The sequence below is a fragment of the Ranitomeya imitator genome, chromosome 7, assembly GCF_032444005.1.
Source record: "Ranitomeya imitator isolate aRanImi1 chromosome 7, aRanImi1.pri, whole genome shotgun sequence".
Lineage (NCBI taxonomy): Eukaryota > Metazoa > Chordata > Amphibia > Anura > Dendrobatidae > Ranitomeya > Ranitomeya imitator.
The window spans coordinates 67,782,344-67,801,398 of record NC_091288.1 but is presented as its reverse complement, the minus strand read 5'-3'; the positions used below and the strand labels follow the sequence as shown (position 1 = coordinate 67,801,398).

Sequence of the window (19,055 nt, the reverse complement as noted above, 5' to 3'; positions counted from 1 at the left end):
GATGATACAACAGCAATTTCTAATCTTAGCAGGACAATCTGTATTCAGAGAAATCTACAAACTGTAATAGAAGCCAGGGATACAACATTGTAACTATTGTGCATGTATTACGTGTCAAGGTTAGTGTGTGTCCGCATGTCGCGGTTTAATCGTAATTGTTTTTCTTTAAATCTCAGCAAAACACTGTTAAGTGGATACGGCCTCAAAGTGTATGTTCCGCTGATCCAGCTTCTCCCAAAGCCAATGGCGCCTAGAATATAAGGCTGGGGCAACACATTCTAGAGATCCGATCATCTTATGTGTCAAAATTAGAAGAAACAAAGAAAATCACTATCTAGGACCACCGATAAGTCCATAAGGAGTGCTATACGCAAACATCTCCAGGGTCATGAGAGTTTTATGAGCCATATAAAATGGGGAAAATAAGTATTTTTAAGTGGGAAAACTTGAAAATTTGGCAGTGTATCAAAGAATGGAGAGGTCTGTATTTTTATAGTAGGTACACTTCAACTGTGAGAGACAATCTAAAAATAAAAAAAATACAAAAAACAGGAAAATCACATTGTATGATTTTTACATATTTAATGCAATAAAATGCTAATTATTTGATACAATAGAAAGACAAAATTTTATATTTTGTAGAGAAACCTTTATTTGCAATTACAGAGATCAGGAGTTTCCTGTAGATCTTGACCATGTTTGCACACACTGCAGCAGAGACTTTGGCCCACTTCTCCAATACAGATCTTCTCATGATCTTTCAGATTTCGTGGCTGTGGCTGGGCAACACAGAGTTTCAGCTCCCTCCAAAGATTTTATATTGGGTTCAGATTCAGGTCTGGAGACTCGTTAGACCACTCCAGGACCTTGAAATGCTTCTTACAGAGCCACTCCTTAGTTGTCCTGGTTGTGTGTTTCAGGTCATTGTCATGCTAGAAGACCCAGCCATGACCCATCTTCAATGCTCTTGAAGAGGGGAAGGAGGTTGTTGGCCCAAATCTCACGATACATGACACAAACCATCCTCCCTTCAATTGGGTGCAGTTGTCCTATCCCCTTTGCAGAAAAGCATCCCCAAAGTATTATGTTTCCACCACCAAGCTTCACGTTTGGGACCGTGCTCTTCTGGTTGCACTCATCCTTCTTTCTCCTCCAAACATGGCGAGTGGAGTTCATACAAGAAAGTTCTATTTTTGTCTCATCTGACCAGATGACTTCTCCCATGGTCACTGGCGAACTTCAAAAGGACCTGAACATGTACTGGTGTGAGAAGGGGGAACTTGCGTGCCCTGCAGCATTTTAATCCATGACGGTGTAGTGTGTTACTAAGGGTAATGTTTGAGACTGTGGTCCCCACTCTCTTCGGGTCATTGACCAGGTACTTCTGTGTATTTCTGACCTTTCTCAAAATCATCCTTACCCCAAGAGTTGAGATCTTGCATGGAGCCCCAAACCAAGGAAGATTTGACTGTCATCATGTGTTTCTTCCATTTTCTAATAATTCAGCCAACAGTTGTTGTTTTCTCATCAAGCTTTTTGCCTTTTGCCCTGTAGCCCATCCCAGCCCTGTGCAGGTCTACAATTTTGTCCCTGATGTCCTTAGACAGCTCTTTGGTCTTGGCCATGGTGGAGAGGTTGGAGTTTGAACTCATTACCAGTATAAAAGACACCTGTCCACAAAATCTATCAAACAGGTGCAGTTAATACAGGTAATGAGTGCAGAGTAGGAAGGCTTCCTAAAGGAAAACTAATAGATTAGTGAGAGACATTCCTTGCTGGTTGGTAGGTTATCACATACTTATTTCTTGCAATAAAATACAATTTAAATTATTGAAAAATCATACAATGTGATTTTCTGTTTTTTTTATTTTTAAATTTTTGTCTCTCACAGTTGAAGTGTACCTATGATAAAAATGACAGACCTCTCCATTCTATGTAGGTGGGAAAACGTGTAAGATTGGCAGTGTATCAAATACTTATCTCCCCACCATATCTCATTTAATACAGATACAGAAAATAAGAGACCCATGACTCTCCTGCATGTTTTCTCTTAATCCCTGACAACCGGGATTTAGATAGAGCCATAGAGTGCAATGACACAGTCGAGGCTTCTTGCAGTTTCAATGTACTTTTTCTGGCAATGTCTACCTTTTCTTATATGGGCAAAAACTGAAAATATGGACAGCGACAGAAAAAGTACAATTAAACTTGTATGAGGCAGTCATCAGTGCTGGAATAGCACGCGTTCGCACAATGCTACTGCTGGAGTAGAATGCACCCAAGTCATTAAGAGGCACATACCACTGAATGAATTCAGCGCCTCTCCTGAGTGCCTCTGTGCACCGCCCCAGATATACTATGCCAGTCTGGGAATGGAGTAGCATTTCTGGAGTAAAAAATCCCTGCACTTTTGAGGAATTTGAAAATTTTGTGACTTTACAAAGCTTTTACGACAGTTGTCTGGTGTAAAAACTTTGGTAAATCGACCCCTATGCTTCCATTGGCTGTTTTGTCCGAATCACATTTTTTCAGATTTTCAGAATGGTATCCCTGGCAGAGACACAAACACACTACAGAAAACACAGTGTGAACATAGTCTTACTAACTAGTTCCACCACATTTAGCAACTAAATTCTTCTTATAAATTTGAGCTTTAAACATCACTGGTGAATCTAAACTTCACTATACATTATACCTCGTTGTTACAAAAAAAAAATAAAGAAAAAAAAAAAGCTTATTTGTAATCACTTGAAAGTTGAACTTTGATTTGGCAAAAATGAGTTTACCAAGATGAAAGATGAGTGTTACAGACTGGAGCAGTCCCATAAGATCAACGACAGATTTGACAGTTAACTAACTTTAAAGTCTACTATGTGTTGTGTTTTTTTTTAGTTTTGCCTATCCTTTATGTATCACAACTGAAAGTGAAATTTATTACTTTAAACCTCCAGGAGAGTTTACAAAGGTAAAAAACAAATATTGGTGCATGCAAGCCATAATGATAAAGCAGTTATCAAATTTCCCCCCAAAATTTCTATTGACCCCTAAAGTCTTGGTGAACCATGTATTCCTTTCCACACAATCCATTTGGATTAAAAAATAAACTAATATAACACTCCCCCTAAAAGTCTTTTAGAATATTGGACTCCGACACCCATATCTTTTTTTTTTCAAAGTCACAAAACACTGAGAGGATGACTTCTGAGGAAGCCTTGAATTTTGCTCCTGAGCTTCCTTGATGAGTAATGAGCATGGAAGGCAGTTACACCACAATACACTGGAAAATCCAGTCAAAAGAACTTGCTTCCAGTCAGCACCACACCCCCAGCTTCTAGCAAGGTCTAAACTGCAGAAGAAGATTGTGGTGGCAACGGTGCACATCGTGACGAAGGAAAAGATTTATAAAACATGTAAAATATTACAGTCACGTGCACACCTTCATACGTGGAGAGACACACTGGGTCTCATTAATAAGAAATGACAGCTGCACGGTGATTGGTTCCTATAGCCAACCAGTTTTTTCTGCCCACAGGTATCCACTTCTGATGAATAAATGTATTGATCCATTTTGATTGAAAATTAATAAACAAGTCTATTTCTGAATTCTGATGGAAGAAGTGTAGCAGCTTATACATTGGTATCTCACATAAGCATAGCTGCCAACATTTCGTGGGGCACCATACCCATCCAATTCACCCCAGACAGCTACCATTCGGGCAGGGCTTCCATAAACCTGAGCCCCATTTTGTCTCAAGGGTTGGGAGAAATGCAGAAAATCATGCATAAGTGGACAGATAATGCCAACTTACCTGAGTGCGTCCTGAGGTGTCCTGTGAGTGCGTCTCTCCGTCGGCACGCATAGCTACAAAATGGACACTTAAAAGGTTTTTCCCCAGAATGCAGCTTAATGTGGCGCAATAAGTTGCCCTTTTGAGTAAATGAGGCTCCACATTGGTTGCAGTGAAACGGGCGCTCCCCTAGACAGAGACAAAATTAATTCCATTGAAATAAACCAACGTACATTGGGAACTATCACAAAGCATGCCAGTGTAGCTCTATGAAGACGTGGCCACACAAACGGGCGTCAAAGATGCAACCTACAACTCAGCAGAGATGGCTCTTACTAATCATATGGAAGAATTTACTTTTCTTTTTAATTAATGTTTTAGTGCCTAATAGGCAAGAGGTCAGATTAAAAGAATTGGTATATATCCATAACCAGAGAACTATTTTTTATGTCCTATCAGGACCAGGATGGATGGTCATATTGACAACCTACTTACGGTAAATTGAAAACTTTAAGGAAATGTTGTCCAATTTAAAATTTACCTACATATTAGGCCAGATTCCCACATCTGTGCGTTGTGGGCCGAGAACAGACAGCGATGCCTGGACTGGACACACGTCTCAGAATTGGCAGAATTTAACAAGGCCGTTGGGATCTGGATGGGAAACCAGCGGCCGCTTGCTGAATCACGGATGTGTGAATGCAACGTTAGCATTAGTAGGGTATACAGAATGGTGGCACTTTGCCCTTATACATTATACACGCCAACTATAGGAAAGAGGAGACAGCTGAATGCATAAAAACAGATTCAGATCCCAGAAAACATTGTGAAAATGACAAAAAAAAAATGTTTTAAGAGGCAACAAATCGGCATTGGAGACACCATGTTCAAGCCCAACCTATGAAATATTTATTCCTCTGCAAAGTGACTGGCACCAGCTAAAAATGTTACATATGAAATAGATTGGGACAGTAGTATGCTACTGATGTTCATTAAAAACACAGTAAAAAAAAAAGTTTAGCATTCGAATTAAAGAGATTGCAATACAAACAATTAATTGCAAATTTCAAATTAAGCCAAGTGAGCAGACAGCACATAAAACAGTGGGAAAGTAGATAACAATACCCCAAAATAACACAGGGTGGTCTACATATGTGTTCTGGGAAGCTCTTTTAAATCTATGAACTGTGTAATGCTTCATTTCATCTGTGGGGGCAGTGCAGGGGAATTGAACACTTTCTGTAAGGCTTCTTCCATCTACTGCTGATCTCAGGGAACTGGAAATGGGTACCCACAATAGTAGGAAACCCAACAATCTAACTTTTATGGAATTATTCATCAGCTATGTCGCAAATGTTAAAAACCATTTAACTCCTTAACCCCCGAAGCTTTTTTCGGTTTTGCATTTTCGTTTTTCACTTCCCTTCCTTCCCAGAGCTATAACTTTTTTATTTTTCCATCAATATGGCCAAGTGAGGACTTATTTTTTGTGGGACGAGTTGTACTTTTGAAAGACACCATTGGTTTTACCATGTCGTGTACTAGAAAACAGGAAAAAAAATTGCGGTGAAATTGCAAAAAAAGTGCAATCCCACACTTTTTTTTGTTTGGCTTTTTTGCTAGGTTCGCTAAATGCTAAAACTGACCTGACATTATGATTCTCCAGGTCATTACGAGTTCATAGACACCAAACATGTGGTTATTTTTTTACCTAAGTGGTAAAAAAAAAAATTTCAAACTTTGCTTAAAAAAATAAAAAAATTAAAATAAATGCGCAGAAACGTTCTTTTGATTGCCCATTGTTCCATTTTAATGCAATGCCGCAGCGACCAAAAAAACTAATTCTGGTGTTTTTAATTTTTTTCTTGCTACGCCGTTTAGCGTTCAGGTTAATTCTTTTTTTTTTTTTAAATTGATCGATCGGGCAATTCTAAAGGTAGCGATACCAAATATGTGTCGGTTTTATTTTTTTATTGTTTTATTTTAAATGGGGCAAAAGAGGGGTGATTTGAACTTTTATTTTTTTTTTCAGATTTTTAAAAACTTTTTTTTTTTACTTTTGCCATGCTTCAATAGCCTTTATGGGAGGCTAGAAGCTGGCATAGCCTGATCGTCTCTGCTACATAGGAACGATGCTCAGATCGCCCCTATGAAGATGAATTACAGCATTGCTATGGGCGCCGACCACAGGGTGGCGCTCACAGCAATCTGGCATCAACAACCATAGACGTGTCAAGGAGACCTCTGGTTGTTATGCCAACGCACCAATGACCCCCCGATCATGTGACAGGGGTTACCGGTGTACGCACTTCCGGCCGAATGACAGGAAGCACTTGTTAAATACCGCTGTCAGAATTTGACAGCAGCATTTAACTAGTTAATAGGGTCGGGCGGATGAGGATTCTGCCCGCGCCTATTGCAGGCAAATGTCAGCTGTTCAAAACAGCTGACATGTCCCGGCTTTGATGCGGGCTCACTGCCGAAGCCCGCATCAAAGCGGGGATTCTGCAATCGGACATACTATCCCGTTTGATGGCAGAAAGGGGTTAAAAGGCAGCAATTATTCTGTGAGAAGCTGCCACAATATGCATTGCAATACACAAAGCAAGCTCTTCTTTCACAGAATACAGACTGCCAAAAACAGCTAATGGTTTAAGATTTTCACACAAAATTATCCTTGTACAACTTTTGGAGGCTTCTTTTTTCCCTGAGGACAGTGACTTCCTGGATTTGTGACAACATTTTCTGTATACGAAATAGACACTAACAGTGGCCACCAGTAGTTATTCTGCGTAGCAGAGGACACCGAGAAGTAGGAAGATGGCAGGGAGCAGAAAGATGGCACCATGTCAGGACATAAGTTAGGAAGACAAGTTATGAAGATAGGGAGAAAAGGGTTTGGGGGAAAAATGTGAAGGTGCGAGGGCTATGTACTATTGTTCAACATCGGTTACAAGTGGAATTAAGATCATTTTAAAATGGTTTAGCTAAACATGACATTTATTGCCCATCAACAGGATAAATGTAGGATTTTGAGGACCCTCAGCTACGAAGCCATCGATCACAACGAGTGCTGAAGTTAGTCTCTATCAGTCCCATAGACTGTGAATAGAAATGTGCATGCTCAACCAAAACCCCCATTCTAGTGTTTAGAAGGGAGACAAGCTATATGTCATTTAGGAAAAACTGCTTTAAAAGCAACCTGTCAGATCGTACATGCAGTCCGATCTGTGTGAAGCATGGTAGAGAGAAGAAGCGGAGCAGAATTATATATAGGTATGCTGGAAAAGATTCAGTATAAGGCCCCATCCACAGGTCGTGTGTAAAAATGGTACCAGTGTTTAGGATCAGTGTGTTATCAGTATATGGTTCACGTGTCTGTTTTTACCATCAGTATTTTTCACAGACGGATAAACAAATTACAAAGCTTCTCCTAGTCTTTGAATGTTAAATACCGTATATACTTGAGTATAAGTCGACCCGAGTATAAGCTTTCCAGCTCCCAACAGCTCTTCTGGCCGAGCAATCACATGTCCCCGCTCATTAAAGTAATGAATATTCACTCCACGCCTATGGGAGTGGAGAGAGGTGAATATTCATTACCTTAATAAGCGAGGGACTCGTGATCGCTCGGTCGGAAGAGCTGCTGGTGCCGGAACGAGATGCAGCGAGGGCGCACAGGGAAGGAACGTAGGATGTGTGCTAGAAGTTGGAGGCTGCCTCTAACTGTGCGCACTTTAAGAGAAATGAATATTCACTGCCAGCGCAGTGAATATCCATTTCTCTTTAGCAGTGGGCACAGTTACAGCAGTAGCCCCGGCTCCTGCCTCTGACCCGCTGCTCGGCCGTTCCCCCACCATCATTCTGGGACAATGACTCATGTATAAGCAGAGGAGGGGGTGTTTTCAGCACAAAAAAAATGTGCTGAAAAACTCGGCTTACACAGGAGTATATACTTACAACACACTGATGCCATCTGTATGCTCTGTGTTCTTCACTGACCCATAGACTTGTATTGGCACTTTTCATCAGTGAAACTGGAAAAAAAAACGGTCATGTCTGACTTTTTCACAGACACACTGGCTGTGAAAAAGCACGGACATGTAAACAGCCTCATAGACTATAATAGCCAAGTGTTGTACCATTGAAAAACCTAGATAGAACATTTATGTGCAACACAGACCTGTGAATGGGGCCTAACTCGTATCTTGTTAATTGAAATCCCTGGTGTTTGTATGCATACGAGTCCAGCGAGTGGTCCAACTCAATCTCTGAATGCACAGTCATTGAGGGAAGACTGCTAATCACTGACTAGGACCACCCCCTGGACTCGTATCCACACAAATACCACGGATTTCAATAATTAAAACTAAGTTTTACTGAAAATTTTCCCACAAAAATGATCAGCTCCTCCTGCTCTATAACATTCATCCAGGAGATCAAATACCATTTTCAACATGACAGGTCCCATTTAGATTAGGATGAAGAATTCCATGCAGAATGTTATCCACTGTGAGACAAAACCAGGTTCTGCCACCCTAGAACAAAAATCTTGTTATATGGACATTTGTGCTTGATAATGGATTATTATCATTCAACACAAACCTTTCTTGTACTTTTCAGTGTCTGTAAGATAATAAAAGGCTGTTGATTTAGCTGGTGTCAGTTACTTTGACGGAGGTTTTAAGAGGATGGATATTGGGTTGGCTGCTCCACTCAAGAATGCCTGAAGGATCAGATTGTAATATTACCTGAGCTATTGCAAGCACACACATGATTAGCATAAACAATTTTACCAGATTTAATGCTCAATGACAGGTAATACCCAAATCGCACTCCAGTTCTTTCTGAGCTATGTCTTCCATGGTGCGCATCCAGTTGAAGTACGGCGCTTATCCCCACTAGTGATTCACATCACTGTATAAAGCTTATTTTTCAGAGCATGTCTCAAGGCTCTGTCAGTACAAAGTAATTTCGTTCACCTGACAAATAAGCTAATCAAATAATAAAATACCCATAATGTTAACTGCCATTACCGACATGTCGTACCGCTCTTGTGACGGCGCTGAATAATGAGAACAGCAAGTGTAATGAGTTTCGCCCCAGACTTTTCTAACTTGAGAAGAAAGTTAAACAAGAAGTTTATAATCAATTTGGAGTTGACCAACTTTGCGTACTTCCTCAAATAACTACCTCTTCTGTTGAAGGGTATAGGGGTTAGATACTTTGGAAATAAAGCGCTAGTCTTCTGACATAACTACCGAGTGCTGAAACTGGACAATGCCATGCAAACTAGAATTAAGCCCACTGGCTAAGGTCATACAGTAGTTGCATCACCTGATTATGTAACCATTATTTGGAAGGTAACTGCCGTAAAGAATTATCTGTGTTTCTATCTAGTAAATTAAAGTACATCTCCTAAAGCAAGAACGTAAATTTTAATATCTGCCTAGAAAAAGGGCCAAATTTACTACCACTACACAAATTCCATAAGTTCTCTATCATGTTTCCTACGGATCACATCAAACAGCAAAACCCCATGATCCTCCACGAGGTCCTCTGCATACACAAAGAAGAATTACCGTATGTTGGATCTCATAATGAATTATATTAGGGACTCTTACATATATACAAATAAAAACATAGGAAAAAAAGTATGTAAAAAGCTTTACAAGTTTTAAGAGTTTAGAACATGCAATATCAATGGCGCAAAAAAAAAAAAAAAAGGGGCTGAAACAATGGTAAGAAGGGGACCGAGTGGAGTATGTTCAACCTGCAGCTGGCCGTAAAATACAACTAAGCTCCCACTGCATAAAAAAAACAAAACAACAAGAGTGGTTATCCCATCAAAAAAATGGGGCCACACACCACTAGGTCAACAAAAAAAAACAAACAAAACAAAACGGTCCTTCCATAGATTTTAACTTTTCCGTCCTTTGACAGAAGCTCTCAGGTCATTTATATTGGACAGTAAGGCTATGTTGACACATTGTGTTTTTTTAGCGGCTTTTTATGCAAAGGTTAAGCTGCATTTTGCAGCACCAGTAAAAGCTATGCGCTTTCAGAAATCTCATGCACACACATTGCTTTTTTTTCCTGAATGAATTGGAAAATTGCTGCGTTTTTGAAAACTGCAGCATGTCCCTTCTTTCAGCGTTTTTTTTTTTTTTCACCCATAGAAAACAACAAGTGCAAAAATGCAGGTATCAGGTTTTGATGCATTTTTGGTGCAGAAAACTCTGGAAGTTGCATCATAGTTTTTTTAGGGGGACACTAAACTTTATCAGAAAGCACAAGAGACAAATGTACCTGATAAATAAGCAGCAAAACCTGTTTTCTGTAAGCAGCTTCTTAACTGTCAAGAGAGCAGGTGTTGCCTGCAGAAGAAAAAAAAAACGCAGCAAAAACGCAACGTTTGAACACAGCCTTAAGTAGAATTCATCACTCAAAAGAAACAAGCCATCAGATGGCCATACTCTATAGGGGCATCTAATATGTGTGTGCAATCATTCACCTGGCAGCAACTCAATGCAAAAAAAACAAGCAAATATGGTCAAGGGGATCAGTCATTGTCACACCAAAAGCAGAATAACAGTCTCTACAGGTTGCATAGCGTGCAACATAAAGCAACCGGTGAGTGGCAGTCTTGTTAGCAATGACGCCCTGATAATGACAGTTTAGAAAAAAAATGGCCAGATTAGTTCAAGATGACAAGTGACAGTATCTCAGATATCCATGCGTCACAAGAGTGGTATGCGGAGGAGCATCTCTGAGCGCACAATACAGCCGTCAGGTACAAGGACTACAACTGCAAAATGCCACACGCTAGGTTTTCAGTTTAAAAAACAAACAAACAAACAAAAAAAAAAAGCGGCCTCACCTGGCACAGGCCAACCAAAAATGAGCTCTCCACCCTTCCATGTATGAAGGGTTTGGACTGATGATGCCAATGATGGTGGAGAAATGGCCATAGTCTACCAATAATCTAGCAACTAATTCTAGCAGGATAAAACAACAGGTCACATGCCGAAAATAAAAAAGGCAGGATTCTTCAAAAAGTGTATCACTGCACGTTCCATCAGCAGCTTACAAAAGAAATGACGTTTCAACTCTATATGGGGTCCTTACCAAAGACTTTATATATGGTCAAACCATCAAGGACCCCCATATAGGATTGAAATGTTGTAGGTTTTGTGAGCCAATGATGGAAATAGTTGTAAAGAACCCCTTGGATTTTATTACATACTTTTTTATTTTTTGCGCTGTAGTAACCTATATGGATTCTAAGCGCAAAGAATAAGTGTGATTTGAACAAGGAATGCCGACATACCAAGTGCAGGTCACCAAGGATTACAATAAACTTTGGTTTATTTTAACCCCTTTACCCCCAAGGGTGGTTTGCACGTCAATGACCAGGCCAATTTTTACAATTCTGACCACTGTCCCTTTATGAGGTTATAACTCTGGAACGCTTCCACGGATCCTGGTGATTCTGACATTGTTTTCTCGTGACATATTGTACTTCATGATAGTGGTAAAATTTCTTTGATAGTACCTGCGTTTATTTGTGAAAAAAACGGAAATTTGGCGAAAATTTTGAAAATTTCGCAATTTTCAAACTTTGAATTTTTATGCAATTAAATCGCAGAGATATGTCACACAAAATACTTAATAAGTAACATTTCCCACATGTCTCCTTTACATCAGCATAATTTTGGAACCAAATTTTTTTTTTGTTAGGAAGTTATAAGGGTTAAAAGTTGACCAGCAATTTCTCATTTTTACAACACCATTTTTTTTTAGGGACCACATCTCATTTGAAGTCATTTTGAGGGGTCTATATGATAGAAAATACCCAAGTGTGACACCATTCTAAAAACTGCACCCCTCAAGGTGCTCAAAACCACATTCAAGAAGTTTATTAACCCTTCAGGTGTTTAATAGGAATTTTTTGAATGTTTAAATAAAAATGAACATTTAACTTTTTTACACAAAAAATTTACTTCAGCTCCAATTTGTTTTATTTTACCAAGGGTAACAGGAGAAAATGGACCCCAAAAGTTGTTGTCCAATTTGTCATGAGTACGCTGATACCCCATATGTGGCAGTAAACCACTGTTTGGGCGCATGGGAGAGCTCGGAAGGGAAGGCGCGCCGTTTGACTTTTCAATGCAAAATTGACAGGAATTGAGATGGGACGCCATGTTGCGTTTGGAGAGTCACTGATGTGCCTAAACATTGAAACCCCCCACAAGTGACACCATTTTGGAAAGTAGACCCCCTAAGGAACTTATCTAGAGGTGTGGTGAGCACTTTGACCCACCAAGTGCTTCACAGAAGTTTATAATGCAGAACCGTAAAAATAAAAAATCATATTTTTTCACAAAAATTATATTTTTGCCCCCAATTTTTTATTTTTCCAAGGGTAAGAGAAGAAATTGGACCTCAAAAGTTGTTGTCCAATTTGTCCTGAGTACGCTGATACCCCATATGTGGGGGGGGGAACCACCGTTTGGGCGCATGGGAGGGCTCGGAAGGGAAGGAGCATCATTTGGAATGCAGACTTAGATGGATTGGTCTGCAGGCGTCACATTGCGTTTGCAGAGCCCCTAATGTACCTAAACAGTAGAAACCCCCCACAAGTGACCCCATATTGGAAACTAGACCCCTCAATGAACTTATCTAGATGTGTTGTGAGAACTTTGAACCCCCAAGTGTTTCACTACAGTTTATAACGCAGAGCCGTGAAAATAAAAAATATTTTTTTTTCCCACAAAAATTATTTTTTAGCCCCCAGTTTTGTATTTTCCCAAGGGTAACAGGAGAAATTGGTCCACAAAAGTTGTTGTCCAATTTGTCCTGAGTACGCTGATACCCCATATGTGAGGGTAAACCCCTGTTTGGGCACACAGGAGAGCTCGGAAGGGAAGGAGCACTGTTTTACTTTTTCAACGCAGAATTGGCTGGAATTGAGATCGGACGCCATGTCGTGTTTGGAGAGCCCCTGATGTGCCAAAACAGTGGAAACCCCCCAATTATAACTGAAACCCTAATCTAAACACACCCCTAACCCTAATCCCAACAGTAACCCTAACCACACCTCTAACCCAGACACACCCCTAACCCTAATCCCAACCCTATTCCCAACTGTAAATGTAATCTAAACCCTAACTTTAGCCCCAACCCTAACTGTAGCCCCAACCCTAACCCTAGCCCTAACCCTAACCCTAATCCTAACCCTAGCCCTAACCCTAGCCCTAATGGGAAAATGGAAATAAATACATTTTTTTTCCCCTAACTAAGGGGGTGATGAAGGGGGGGTTTGATTTACTTTTATAGCGAGTTTTTTAGCAGATTTTTATGATGGGCAGCCGTCACACACTGAAAGACGCTTTTTATTGCAAAAAATATTTTTTGCAATACCACATTTTGAGAGCTATAATTTTTCCATATTTTGGTCCACAGAGTCATGTGAGGTCTTGTTTTTTGCGGGACGAGTTGACGTTTTTATTGAAAACATTTTCGGGCACGTGACATTTTTTGATCGCTTTTTATTCTGATTTTTGTGAGGAAGAATGACCAAAAACCAGCTATTCATGAATTTCTGTTGGGGGAGGCGTTTATACCGTTCCGCGTTTGGTAAAATTGATGAAGCAGTTTTATTCTTCGGGTCAGTACGATTACAGCGACACCTCATTTATATCATTTTTTTATGGTTTGGCGCTTTTATACGATAAAAACTATTTTACAGAAAAAATAATTATTTTTGCATCGCTTTATTCTCAGGACTATAACTTTTTTATTTTTTTGCTGATGATGCTGTATGGTAGCTCGTTTTTTGCGGGACAATATGACGTTTTCAGCGGTACCATGGTTATTTATATCTGTCCTTTTGATCGCGTGTTATTCCACTTTTTGTTCGGCGGTATGATAATAAAGCGTTGTTTTTTGCCTCGTTTTTTTTTTTTTTTCTTACGGTGTTTACTGAAGGGGTTAACTAGTGGGACAGTTTTATAGGTCGGGTCGTTACGGACGCGGCGATACTAAATATGTGTAGTTTTATTGGTTTTTTTTTTATTTAGATGAAGAAATGTATTTATGGGAATAATATTTTTTTTTTTTTCATTATTTTGGAATATTTTTTTTTTTTTACACATTTGGAAAATTTTTTTTTTTACTTTTTTACTTTGTCCCAGGGGGGGACATCACAGATCAGTGATCTGACAGTGTGCACAGCACTCTGTCAGATCACTGATCTGTCTCAGAGTGCTGCAGGCTCTGTGAAGCCACCTCCCTCCCTGCAGGACCCGGATCCGCGGCCATCTTGGATCCGGGGCTCGAGCAGGGAGGGAGGGAGGTAAGACCCCCGCAGCAACGCGATCACATCGCATTGCTGCGGGGGGCTCAGGGAAGCCCGCAGGGAGCCCCCTCCCTGTGCGGTGCTTCCCTGCACCGCCGGCACATCGCGATCATGTTTGATCGCGGTGTGCCAGGGGTTAATGTGCCGGGGGCGGTCCGTGACTGCTCCTGGCACATAGTGCCGGATGTCAGCTGCGATCGGCGGCGCTCCCCCCGTGAGCGCTGCCGATCGCTATGACGTACTATCCCGTCCAGGGTCAGATAAGCCCAGGGCACCTCGACGGGATAGTACGTCTAAGGTCACAGAGGGGTTAAAGGGAACCTGTCACATGAAAAAATGCTATTAACCTGCAGACATGGGGTTAATCCGCAGGTTAATATAGTGCTCTCAAACTGTCCAATGATGGCGCTCTCCAACACAGAGCGGTGACTGAAGCGGTGCCAGCACCGCCTCCGTAATTGGAAGACGAACGCTGCTGGGGGAGGAGTTGGGAATAGAGTAAATTTCCCCCTGGCAAAGGGGCTCTCAGTGTGGGCACAGGGCAGGTTCAGAACGACTGAAGATTAACCCTATATCTGCAGGTTCCCTTTTATGACCCCTACAATCAATAGATCTCAGTCAAAAACAGAGCACCTCTGGTATGTGTTGGAACAGGAGAATTGCAACATGAAAAAGTAGCTGTCAATCCAGATGCAACAGAAAAAACTGGAATATTTCTCTCTTCTGCTTGGGATTAATAGCACAAAAAAAATAAATATGGTACATTTTGACAGTCAAGAAGAAATGGTTCTACCCAGAACTATAAAAGTGGTCAACGAGTTACTACATGGCTCATACCAAGCACTGAATGTGTTCTGGTTTGCATCTACAATATGGTAAGATGCATTACAGTCTCCAAATATAGAAATTTGGGACTGAGGCTAAAGGAAAAATCACATAGCATAAATCCATGAATAGCATGGACAACCATAGTATACAACTGGAGCATCAAGGAACATGAGGATCCGAGTCAGTGATCAGTTATAGGAACCATAGATAGTAATTGCAGAATACTCCTTTAGATTCATTGCAAAAACGTAATTCGTGTTGGATTTAGGCTTAAGACTTCATGGCGACATGTATCGCACTGACACATTGCAATAATGGATGTTTCCTGCAACATACTGCAGTGCAGATTTGCATAGGTTTAGAAATTTTTTGGATGTTCTGTGGCCGGTGACAAGTCACGTGCCACAGACTTGGCCAAGTTGCAGATAAATTGCCTACAATAATTTTATTTGCAGCAAAATCAAAGCTCTAATATAGTAACATAACACGTCGCCATATAGCCCCAGCCTAATAGGGTCAGATAAGTCATTAGATTATTAATGTTAGAACCTGAATAAAGCGTTGACCACAAATTATTGCCCACGTTAAATAAATCCGTGAATGATAGCCAAACAAAGACTAGCGCTATAGCCATGCTGTACCTGACAAGACTGAAGTGTTGGTACCAGTATATACAAAACATACATTTTCTCACCCGTATCCATTTACCCAAAACTAGCACTTTGCTCGAAAAACAATGCAGACAACACTCACTATGGCAATGAGCTATACAGAACTTTCACACAATATTCGGTAATCATTATTTTAGTTATTATGACAGGCTTCATCATGCCTCACAAGATTTTGGATACAACTCTACTGGAAGGCTAATTCAGCTTCTATTTCCCCATCTCAGATTAGAAGGATTATTCCAAAGAGGACAGTAGTAGCTCATTTTTTTTTAAATTTTCAGCCAATTTTAACATTATTAAAAGTCAAGAAAGAATCAACAATTCTAAAGGCAGCCAACGGGGTCCATGACCTTTACCGAGAGGTCTTATAAAGGCCACTTAGAATTTATCTCAGAGGATGTTTCGTAAGATAATTTTATATAGTGGATAATCGGTAAGGACTATCCATAATTCATGTTTGGGGGCAGACAGGAGTTTTCATTACTGCTCAACTATACACAATGTCTATTTTCAATGGTGCTCGGATTAACAAAAAGGCAACGATAACCACAAAATGGTATTACGGTATATGCCCTACAGAGAGAGAATATATCTCCAGCATTTGCCATTCTGGACTCTGAAAAGCTGGTGACAACACCCATAGGAACTGTATTGACCGTCGCCCAACTTTTCTAGAAACCAAAGTCCTATTCAACGTCTTAAATATACCTAATCCTAATCATTTTAAAGTGGTAACTTATTTTATTGCAATCTCTATATTAGAGGAACCTACGGTGAGTAAACTGATTGCAAAAAAAAAAATTACAAAACTAATACATTGTCTGCTTCTTTACATTTTTTGGTAACATTATGGAGTCTTGCAAAGGGTACAACATGTAAGCAATGACAGGCAATAGTATCAGGTAATATTAATATCAGATTCAACAGGCAATTTGGCTTCTGGCTGCTTACCCGTATGACTCCTCTTATGGACCATTAGCACATTGGGGCCAATGCAAATCATGCCACAGACGTCACATTTCAGTTTACCATTCGGAAGCCGGATTCCGCCGTCCAGAGACATATCCTGGCTCATGCGGCTGTCAGAGATCCCATTGGTGTCAGCTACAGATTCTTCCAGTCCGCTCTCATCATCCTGTGACTGTAGTGGTGTGTCGCGACGAAGCGTCTTTCGGTCTCCTTCCTCATCGCTATGCATCTCTAACTTCACAGAGTTTGCTAGAAAAAGAAAAAAAATTATATATATGCCAATCAGTACCCTAGGAATGCAGGGTGAAACCACCTATAGAAAGAAAGGATCAAGCACTTAGTATACAACAGGCTTCTTAAAATGTAGAGAAATTTAACCTAAAGTCATTTATACAAATAAAGGCTCCTTCAAAGATCCTTTTTTTTGCATACAAGTGCTTTCCGTATACTTATAATAGTGCATGGGGCCATTTCCCATGGTTGTGATTTTTCGAGGACCAAGTGGTCTGTGCAAAATTGCTAAAGCATGTCCAATATTGATTTGAGTGTCAAGATGAAAATTGGCAATGCCAGTCAGAGGGAAAAAAAAAAACAGACAGTACTCAGATGCCATGAGCGCTGTACGCTTTTCATGGACTGCTAATTTGGAAAAGGTGGAGAACCTATTTTCCTCACCCAAGAAACAAAACTGATGGAACCAAGACCAAACTATAAAAGTGGACACTGGCCAAACTGTTGAGACTTGGACCAATTTTCTAGCAGGAAGTCCCTGGAGTCTGAATGAGTTCAGAGTCATAACATTGGAAGGGACTGTGAACTCGGTCTCTTCAAGTTACTGGCCAAGGAGTTCATGAAACTGAGGAGACCTCAAAGCCCTTTGGCTTGATCAAAAGGTACATACATATCTGGTATGTAAGAGCACAACCAGTAACACCATAATGTATCACTATTAAAAAAAAAAAAAAAAATATTTACAATTATTAAGTAGCAATAATCTAAAACACAACACCAAATATATTTATACAGAGTCTTTGAGACGAGATGAAAACATCTTAGATCTAGCTGAAAAGGGGGGGCTGAACCTCTAGGAATTGGATCTTGCTTCTCGCTTTGGCTGACTAATTCCACAGTTATCAAAAGCTGAAATATATAATATAATTTTTCTGGATCATTCTAGAGAACATGCATGTGTGTGCAATATGTAGGAAATCTTCCGATACATTCCCTAAACTCTAGGCTAGGCGCACGATGGTGACCTTTGGGCTCCCGATAGGTCACCAAGCTTAAAACGGATTACATTGCTGGCTGGGTAAATAGGCAAGTTTATACATACCTTCCTGGGCACAAGTGTACTGGGGTGCCTGCCGATTTGCAGTTAGGGCATCAATCCTCTGCCTAGCGCCACCCCTATATGATTGATTAACATCTGCTCAGCACTGCCAACAGTGACTGAGTATGGCTGATATCAATCAAGCACATGGCAGTGCAGCTAGGTGATAAAAAAAAAATGTGGAGGACTGCTGGGAACCAACTCATCCACAATACAAATAATTTTAAATAAGGTTCAAAGATGTGGAGGACCACAGTACTTAGACATTAAAGTAATTGCCATGTGGCAACATTACTTTTTTGTATTGGTGCCCAGGAGCGTCATACTGGGAAACTAAGAAGAATAATGAGCTCTAGAATTTTATATTTTGAAAGATTATATACAATCTTGACTTTAGCATGTTTTAAGAAAAAATAAAACTGCCATAAAAAAGAAAAACAAAACAAAAAAAAAACAAAAAACACACACCTCTATGCAGAGTAGACCAACAATGACTTAGTAGACATTGATTTAATTATCAAAGGTTATCCCTACATGCCTAAAAATAAGTAGTAGATAGTCTTTACCAGCAATAAGACCAAATCCTAATTTTGCCTAAAATTATACATACTGTAAGTTAAAATCAAATGGAAATGTAAATACATTGCAATAAAGTAGTATAATATTTTTCAGAAAAACATGGTCTGTATAAAATAAGTGGATGCTCTAACATTATGCCAGGATTAATTAAAAAAAAAAAAAAAAAAGAAACGAAACAAACAAGCCTCAAAAGATTCAAGATTACTCTCGCAGAGAGTTGACTGTTTCTTGCTCCCAACTTCTCACCGTATGGTCTCATCACGCTACTTTTTGGCTCTCCTCCAGTAGGACAGAACATCTGCCAGGTGTATTCTGCAAGTTGTTTGCCCCTCTCCTTGTGGTGTGCGCGTAGAAGCCCACAAGTAAGAGTGCAGGGTCGTTGGCAGCGCAGGAAGGAGTGAAGCCTAACCTCATGTAGCCCCGGGCTCCTGCTTAGCACATCTCCATCCTTCCACTTATAGATCCTGCCGTCAGTGCTTGTTGTGTGCCTGTATCCTCTCCCACTGGGATGGAAAGGCGAACAGCAGATC

The 19,055-nt window shown here is 40.2% G+C and overlaps 1 protein-coding gene across 9 annotated transcripts in view; it reads right to left on the bottom strand.

Annotated features, from left to right (window-relative positions):
• Window positions 1–19,055, bottom strand: part of IKZF2 (IKAROS family zinc finger 2) — a 101,391-nt gene that overhangs the window by 17,659 nt on the left and 64,677 nt on the right. For 5 of the 9 annotated variants that reach the window (XM_069733418.1, XM_069733414.1, XM_069733415.1 and 2 more), the window contains exons 4-5: window positions 16,599–16,865; window positions 3,810–3,977 (exon numbers count right to left, since the gene is read on the bottom strand). In XM_069733418.1, the coding sequence (XP_069589519.1) occupies window positions 3,810–3,977; window positions 16,599–16,865 (435 nt within the window). The remainder of the gene's footprint in view (window positions 1–3,809; window positions 3,978–16,598; window positions 16,866–19,055) is intronic. The other 4 variants (XM_069733417.1, XM_069733419.1, XM_069733416.1 and 1 more) reach the window with 1 other exon arrangement.